We start from the raw sequence: 9,356 nt of genomic DNA on the forward strand, positions 1-9,356 counted from the left end.
TTGAAACCATGTATTTCTCTCAACACATGCTCTAGTGTTCAGTGTCAAAATCAACTGCGCTGAAAATGTGTTGACTTATTTATAACTTATAGGCTGGCAATATTTTATGCAGCTATTTACGTCTAAAGGGTTAAAAAGTTTCTTAATCGTCATCCTCTCATTTCCAGAGTTAATCTTTGTCCTGCTAAATAAAAACACATTGAATGCTTGGTTGAGTCCAGTAACCAGGGAATTCACATTCACAGTCTCTCACATTCACATCCAGTTCCACCAGGACATTTCCTTCATTACTCACATCTCCTCAGGCTCACACTCACTTTTCACATCCATCATATTCTCAGAGTAGGTACCTCTTCTGAGCAAGTAATTATCTTACGACCCTTAAAGCCATCATGAAATAAAAACTGACAATTCTTATTATAAATGGAATATTGCAGTATTTGTTATGAAAGATTTATCTGTTCAAATCATTTTTTTTTTTTTTTAAATGTGCCTCAATCTTTAATCAAAATAACTCCCCCGTCCTCTTGTGGGGACATTTTTTCTTCTTTGATGACACATTTACTGGTGTGAGGGTGGGGCAACCTGTCACTCACATGAGATCCACCTATAGCAAACCACAACCATCAAACGACAAAATCAAGCCCCACCCTACATTTTTTCTTGTTCAAGAAGCCGTTTCACTCAGATATACATCACAATAGGAGAAAAGACTACTCTAACTTGCGTTTCATGCCGACAAAGTATCTTCTATATGGTATGAATGATTGCAGAATCAAGATGTACTAGATTTATCACGTTGTCATTGTAATGCAACCTATGAGTTACTTCATTGCCAATTGCCATTCACATATCCTCTTCCATGGCCACCATCAAATGCACACTTCAGAATCAGTCTGGAAGTAGTATTGGCCATCTAGGTACTTTTCAGCTAATTTATAAATATTGTGAATTCACACACTACTCTTTTCACATACTACATCGTAGAGATTTATGCGATTTCGGATGCAGTCAAGGTGTCTTCCTGATGGTTAATGTATGAGAGGATTAATGTGGTCATGTTTAGCGGTTTATTATTCCTGTTGCTCATATTTAAGGGATGTGAACAAACCCATAACACTAAATACTAAACTTTTGTGCATAACTCACCTTTATTTTTAACCAAATCAGTACCACGTCCATTAACTTATTTGATGAGGAGCCATGTAATAAGTGGGATTATGTTCATTCATAAATAAAGCTCCATGGACCATTAAGGAGTTAATTTAACAATAATGACCATCTGACCATTATCCTTTATACAGCACTGACAGTGAAGTGTGGTAAAAAAAAACAAAAAAAAAAACTGCACAATCAAAACTGGTCTTCATGAGTCTTTTATTAGATGTATATAAAAACTGAACCTGCTGTGTCAGGCAGTGGGAGAGAGCGTCTGAAGGCTGCTCTTTACGGTAGCCAGATTCTGTTTCCAGGAGCTCAGCGTGTCAAAGAGCTGCTGCCACTGCTGTTTGCCAAAAGTGCGGTGTGTGCTGTGGCTACAGGAAGTGAGACAGAAGCACGAACACATCAGTACAGGTGGATTTACTACTGCTGCTTAACAATACAAATATCAATACATTCCTTTAGAGCAGTGGTTCTCAATTCCAGTTACTATTAATTGAATTAAATTGTCATTTTAAAGTGCTAAAATGTCTGGATCTGGGGTACATTTCCAAAACCAACTTTACCACCATAGTTGGCCAATGAAGGATTTGAGAACCTCTGTTTTGAGTGTTTTCAACTCGTCTGAAATCAGAATCAGAAGAAGGGAAAGAAGGCACTGACTTACCTCACCACAACCTTCCGCTGTGTCTGGTCGATCTTGCAATAGACCATTTTGGTCCGAACAGCTAGAAATTCACAGAAAAACAATATGTATAGAAGCATATGGGTTTTTTTGTCCAATAACAAGCTTTTTTAACATTCATTTTACATACCGTCAATAACGAAGGCCTCCACATCTTCAGCACCGATCTGCAGCTCCTGCTGCATGGTGTCAAATAAGATCTCCTTCATCTCTACCGCCATGCCCATGAACGTCAACAGCCTCATTTTTGCCATGTTCTGCTCATGAGACAAACCTGAAAACACAACACGAATTTTGCTTTATCATAAATTTTGCTTTATGAATAACAAATTGAACTCTACATTGACTGAATATTTATAATATATAGGCAATGACTTTAAATCAATAGTCTTTCAATAAACATTTACAGGTGCTGATTCAATTAGATCATTGCAAAGCTTCTTTTCATAACATGTTTCAGACTAGTAGAAAAAAAAAACATCCACAAAAAAACGTTTATTTTATTGAATATTTATTTGCATTTGTAGATTATTTGGTTTTTCATTATATATATGCTTGATTTTATACAAAATTCTATTCATAAAAACATGATTTTTGATTGATTTATGGAGTGATAAAATAGACACCCTGGCTTTAGTTTATCCAATGTTAATTTTTCTGTTCTAGAACCTTAATCAAATGAGTACATATTTAACTAGACAATTCCCATATTTGAATATTTAAACATACCATTTTAGAAAACTTTTAATGTCTGCTATTCTTATTGCAAATCAATCAAATGGATATTGTTTTTACCCTATTCACCTGTGGTGTTTTGTTACTGACGTAGATAAAAAAAAAAAGACTCCTGCTGACGTTGACTGTAAATAGTTTCACCCTCTCAACAGAAAATCTGTTTATATTAATTATAAAATAATCAAAATGAGTAGAAGGCCAATGAGCCATTTCCTTCAGGGTTCAGAGGGAGGTGCAGCGGGTGAACAGCTCGCTGCTAGATCAACACTTCATCAGGACTAGTCTGAATTGGCTGTTGCTGGTCAATGGCAGGGAGGATTTTGCTCTAATTAACGTTTGCCTTTTAAAAGAAACAAAACTGCTGAGACTCAAATTCCATCAGTCCAGCGACACCACAGCAACACAGACTCCAGACGCATGTGCGTGCCTGAACAGTCCAGTGCATTTAAAAACAAATAAAGATGAGCAGCAATGGACAAAAGAAAAATTATATTTATTAAATGTTAATTTAAATATGAAGCAACACTCCTTAACACTAATTAACAGTAGCTACAAAACTTAATTATTATACTAGTTATACAGTCTCTTTTACACAGATTAAAAATGGTTAAAATATATGTGTGAGCTATGCTGGCAAAATGAGCTGTAAGGAGGAAATTTTAAAAATGAGTTATTTTTCATTCTCTATTAAAAAAACCTTCAAAATTATTTATGATTTGTTGGAATTGGCCAAAAAAAAAAAATGACTGAGCTACACCTGTTTGAAGTCAGCAAAGTAAATTGAGAAAAAAACAAGTTAAAGTTTTCTGAAGGTTCCAAAACAAAATCACCTAACATACCTTGAAAATCCCTGTTAATAACAAATTTGGCACAAACCAAGACATTGGATTTACGCAATTCACACGAGTTATACTTTTAAGGTCGGAAAATAAAGAAATCCCTGATAAATATTAACCATTTTTAAAAATACATACCAAATGACTGAAATGGTCTGTGTCATAGAATACACTTGTTTGTTCATGGCAAGCTGAGACTTTGAATGTTCTAGTTTCCTTTCATTTATTTTCAAGACCTGAGGTGAATTACCCAATGTCGCTTTCAATATGGCTATAAAGGTTACGCAAAATGATATTCAAACTCACATTAGAAACTTTTAACAGTAAATAAAGCACATGAACACTACATGAGATTATAAGTGACATACTTATGTTGTTGTTCCAGCTGCAACGCTGCAGAAATAGAAACTGTTTCTAAAATAGAATCGTTGCATATCACTGTCACGGCTGGTTACTCTGATTAACATGGAAAGATACCTTCTATCGCGCCACATTGCATCTGGTTAGAGTGTCATGATTATGAATCATGTAAAGCCCTTCAGACTGTACTCACCGAGAGACTCGATGAAGTCTTTGTTGCTCTGGTAAAACTTCACATACGCGGCAAGCTTTGCACTGACAAAGATAGTGAGGAGCTGGAAGGAGAAAAAGGCATTTTCTCCAGAGGCTTTCTACACATATAATGATGTAATATAAAAATGTGTTTATAAAAAATGTCTTTTCTTACATCATGGATGAGTTCTCCCTCCAGGAAACGCACCGGTTTCAAAATCAGGAGATGGTCGAACAGATAGGTGTTTGGATCTTTCAGGGCGCGGACGATGCACCTGGGAGAGCAGGCCTTATGTGTTAATCACTAAGACAACAGATCAAAACCGAGCGAATGAAACAGTGGAAGTGAAAAGAGAACGTCATACCTGTGCGCATCCACTCGGGCTTGTGAAGCATTGTCCTCTGTATAACTGCCCAGCAACTCCACCATTACTTTGGCTGCAGCTTCACTGAGAGAGACAAGAGAATAAATGTCAAATGAGCAAAACACACAATCCCTGGACACAGTTGACCTAAAATCTCGGAGAGCAGGTACCTCTTCTTGCAGTCGACCAGCGCTTCATACACCAGACGGAGCAGAGTGTGTTTTTTCTCTGTATTCAGATTCCAGTCTGTGATCCACTTTCGCACCTGCAAAAGACATAAAACACCAATCATACTTCACGATTTTACTTTTATTGCATTCGGGAAGTGTTTCCTAATTATATCAATACAGTTGAACTAAGAAAAATTAACCTTTTATAAGCCAATATTATCTTTAACCTTCCAACTGCTAATCTCATAGAGAAATCCTCCAAAACAAAACATACATATTAAAAATGAAATACTTTAATTGAAGTCATGATCAAACAGTCTTTTCTTCCATATCGTGATGCACATCAGAGTGTAACTGATTATTGAAAGAAAAAAAATGTAGGGTGGGACTGGACTTGGTTTTACTCAGTTGCTGATTGGATGTTAAAATGTGTTGAAATGCATTTCTGGCGAGTATCCTTGTAAACACAGTGGGGAAGAAACAGTAGGGAAAGAAAATGCGTGTGTAACAGTATATTGGATCCGTGCAGCTCTTAAAAGGGACAGCAGCCAAATAAATCTTCTGCAGTCATTAATGTTAATAAAACAAAAGACAAAGATAAAATCCCTTGCTACTCTTGAATGAATAATTTTGTAGTTTTAATAAGAATAAATCTATATTTAATGTGTATTTATTGTAGACTTAATGTATATTTATGTAGATTTATTCTTATTTTACTCATTTTACATTTGATTACTTTATTCAATTTCTCTTGTCTGTTACTTATCCGAATACCACTGCTAACTCTTCCTGAGAAACCTAAAGCACTGTTTATTTAGGCCTAATTTGTATTTTTGTTCTGTTGTATTTGTCAGTTTTGTTTGTAATTAGTTTCTTTGTTCTTATTGTATTGACTGTTTACTTGTCTTCTGTACTGTTTTGAGGACTTATTGCTTACATTAGTTAACCTGTGTTAGTGTTTGCTGAAAGGGTTAGTTCAACCAAAAATTTAAATAATGTAATTTATTACTCACCCTTGTGTCGTTCTACAGCTTTAAGACCTTCATTCATCTTCAGAACACAATTAAGATATTGTTGATGAAATCTGATGGCTCAGTGAGGCCTCTATGGCCAGCAAATTGAAACTCTCAATATCCATAAAGGTACTAAAAACATATTTGAAACAGTTCATGTAAGTACAGTGGTTCAATCTTAATATTATAAAGCTACAAGAATACTTTTTGTGCGGCAAAAAACAAAATGGCAACTTTTCAACTATATCTATATGGGTCGAATTCAAAACACTGCTTCAGAGCTTTATGAATCAGAGCACCAAAGTCATGTGATTTCAGCAGTTTGATAGGAGATCCAAATCACTAAATTTCGAAACAAAAGATTCATAAAGCTCAGAAGCTTCATGAAGCAGTGTTTTGAAATCGGCCCATATAGATATTGATATTTTTTTGGCACACAAAAAGTATTCTTGTTGCTTTATAATATTAAGATAGAACCACTGTACTCACATGAACTGATTAGTGTTTTTAGTACCTTTATGGACCTTGAGAGTTTCAATGGCTTTGCTCTCAATGCAGGCCTCACTGAGTCATCGGATTTAATCAAAATATCTTAATTTGTGTTCCGAAGATGAATGAAGGTCTTACGGGTGTGGAATGACATGAGGGTGAGTAATAAATTACATTATTTTCATTTTTGGGTGAACTAACCCTTGAAGTATTGATAATTGTGAAATTTCACTGATATCTAAAATTACTCACAAAATAAGACTTTGATCATATCACTCACCAATAATCTCAAAATTGACCAAAATCATGATTATGATTTTTGTCATAATTGAGCAAATATATATATATATATATATATATATATATATATATATATTTTTTTTTTTTATTTAATTAATAGTAGGCTACTGACAACTGGGAAAGGGGGCTTAATTACTTGCTTTTTGTGTAAATTGTAAGATGAAATATGGTGGACATTTACTGACAGTTCTTTGTGAGATTCACCCAAACATCTATTGTAGCACAGGAAAGGAAAAACCCTGATCCATTCTGCATCGCGCTGATGTCCGTACCTGGTCCAGCTCTGTAGGAATGAACGCAATGGCATTGCAGGTGGCTGCCACTTTAATCAGACTGCAGTACACAGTGTGCCGCACGGGTGTGTTCTCATCCATACCATGGAACAGATTGCTCAAGCTGAACAAAGAGTTTAATATAAGCAAATAAACAAGATTAGAAAAAAGAGATTGCAGATTATTTCAACAACTAAATGAAAACACTTACAGCTGCATCCTGAGCGAAGGCCGTTCACCCTCACGGAACTTCACCAGCTTCTCACATAAACTTTCAATGAGTGCTTCCTGTTTCTCCGTCTCCAGAATCAGCAACAGAGACACAATGCTGTTCATCACACTCTCAACATCTGCAGAGGAAGCCAGAGAGCGATTAAAAATGTTCTTCTAAACCGTAGTTTTTGCCTACTACAACTTGAGCTATTTCGTACCTTTGTCATCGTCTTTGAGGCAGACGTCACAGGCTTCAATGATCTGTGCCAGATCCACATGGAGGCCTCCTTCTGAATTCTCCTCAGAGATCTCAGCTCCTTTAGATTTCAGATAGGACCGGAGCTCTGACGCCTACAAATGAATGAAGAAATTAATATGATATCAGGAAACACCTGCATGATGTCTGATCAAGGTGAATGTGATTTCAACAAGTGCAACCTTTTTGTTGATCCTGGAACATTTCAATCAACCAATCACATTTGAGGGACAAGTTTAGGCTTACAACCAGGGTTAGATGCTACTGCATCACCTATTATTTCCCTCTGGTTTTAGGGATAACAAATTAGGGTCAGATTAAGGGTAGGAATATGGTCAAGACTAAATCTTCAGACAATATCGCGGCGAACGTCTGACCTAACAGCATCCAGCCTCTTGAGACATAGTAGGTTACAAACGGTTTAATATGTGTGGGTTGTGATATTTCTGTTGTGACTAACACAACAGATGCGTGACTGATGCTTTACAATTTCCTGCTGACATTTAAGAAACGGAGTATCTGCCTTAACGCCACCTCAAACGCACGTGTAATCATAAATATGCACAAATATTAACTTCTTTCTGCCTGTTAAATTGATTAGCACTGAACAAAACCGTTGTATGGACACAAGCTAAATGCTAACAGATGTTAGCATCTGAAAGCATGATTAAACCACAGGCCTTTACTTGGCTGAATTACGTGTGTAACGACGCAAAACTGCTTGTGAATTACTTAAACATACCTGGTCCTCCTCCGTTATGTCAATAAACGCCGGGACACTCATTATTTTTTATTATTTTAAGAGCACAGATAAGAATCCACGCTCGCAGCCTAGGTTCACAGGCCGGAAGAGAATCTGTACATTTGCCGGTGATGCTAACGCACTTCCGGGTCACAGACTTAAAGGGACCGCAAAGCTGTGAAGTGACTATTTGCTCTTCAATGGGATTCTTTAGTGGCTTTGATATTGTAAAGGAATTGAACTGAACATATAAAAGAAATTAGATTAAGCGTTATATTTTGGCTGTGCTTCAGGGAACACAACTAACGTTACTATACTGACAGTACGAAAGAGTGGAACACAAAAGAAAGATCTTCATAAAATTAATGGATCTTCATACAATGTAAGTTCACAAAGGTGTGACATAATAATCTTTGAGAAGCCACGGCCCCCCAAAAATGATTATCTTCATGTGAGGGACCCCCATCCTAAAAATTAAAAAGGCAGCTATGTATTATAATTGTGTTAAATATTATTTGAAAAATATGTTAGCCTTAAAGGTGCAATATGTAATATTTTTGCAGTAAAATATCAAAAAACCACTAGGCCGGTGTTATATATTTTGTTCACTTGAGTACTTACAATATCCCAAATGTTTGCTACTATTTGTAAATCGTGATAAAATTGCAATTTTAACCAAGGCTCCGGGACGTGTTAGGAGTCTCCTGTCAATTGCGTCATAACCGCGTTACCCTCGGTTTCCGGGTTTATTTTGTAAAAACCATGGAAAAACACCAAAGACGCTTTAATATTTACATGTTTTAATAGACAAGAGAACAACTGATTGGTTACGTTTATAGACAGAAAACTAATTATTGTTATATAGCTCAACATGTTTAGTCTTATTGCTTAAATCTAATTTTCTTGATGTTTTGCGAGTACCATGCTTTACCATGCCTCAGAGAAAAACACTATTTTGTCAAGTAGCTAACATAGCATAATCAGATGCAGCTTTATTTTTAGTAACAGTAATACAGCATTTTCTCCATCATATGTTTTAAAATTAATTGCATGATGTTTATCAACACAAGCCATCCAGCATTTAATATGATATTCTAAAATCTATCTGCAGTGTGTAACAGTGTCTCAGAGCAGTCGCTGAGTTAACGCACAGAGTAACATTATAGCCTAACATTTTCAACACACTCAAATATATCTAATATGATAAACAGAGCTGTGTTACCTCATACTCATGACCGGGAAAGCAGAAGCGGTGCCGGCAAATGTGTCATAATATAAGTTCCGCTGCTCGTGGCGTGTTGTGCAATCGCCTCGTTCAGTTCCCACAACACTCGCTCCTGCTCTGCTTCATACTACAGTAACGTTAATAATCTCATCCATGAACATGATTTCTTCCCGACTCCAATCCCTGTTCTTTTGCACCGTCCGTTGAGGTGAAGACCACATGTCCCAAGATTCCACTCTAAAACTTGGTGTCATCAAGCTATGCCTTTTTTTTAATAGGCTTCTAGCGACCTCTAGCGGACAAAATTATTACATACTGCACCTTTAACTTAAAGGATTGCGT

The 9,356-nt window shown here is 36.3% G+C and overlaps 1 protein-coding gene across 1 annotated transcript; it reads right to left on the reverse strand.

Moving 5' to 3' along the window:
* Positions 1-1,365: 1,365 nt before the first annotated feature.
* Positions 1,366-7,913, reverse strand: eif3m (eukaryotic translation initiation factor 3, subunit M). The gene is made up of 11 exons (XM_067388951.1): positions 7,790-7,913; positions 7,010-7,142; positions 6,790-6,928; positions 6,579-6,702; positions 4,505-4,599; positions 4,335-4,418; positions 4,145-4,244; positions 3,971-4,052; positions 1,977-2,120; positions 1,829-1,889; positions 1,366-1,535 (listed from the first exon to the last, which is right to left on the reverse strand). Exons 1-11 carry the CDS (start codon positions 7,829-7,831, stop codon positions 1,412-1,414), a joined length of 1,128 nt encoding a protein of 375 aa, XP_067245052.1. The 5' UTR covers positions 7,832-7,913; the 3' UTR covers positions 1,366-1,411.
* Between the last annotated feature and the right edge of the window lie 1,443 nt (positions 7,914-9,356).

This window comes from Chanodichthys erythropterus, chromosome 7 (genome assembly GCF_024489055.1).
Source record: "Chanodichthys erythropterus isolate Z2021 chromosome 7, ASM2448905v1, whole genome shotgun sequence".
NCBI lineage: Eukaryota > Metazoa > Chordata > Actinopteri > Cypriniformes > Xenocyprididae > Chanodichthys > Chanodichthys erythropterus.

Coding starts and splice junctions, on each gene's coding strand:
- eif3m (XM_067388951.1), bottom strand. CDS start 7,831: ATGAGTGTCCCGGCGTTTATTGACATAACGGAGGAGGACCAG. Junction 4,419..4,504: donor CTGGTCGACTGCAAGAAGAG/GTACCTGCTCTC, acceptor TGTCTCTCTCAG/TGAAGCTGCAGCCAAAGTAA. Junction 2,121..3,970: donor AGACTTCATCGAGTCTCTCG/GTGAGTACAGTC, acceptor TTGTGTTTTCAG/GTTTGTCTCATGAGCAGAAC.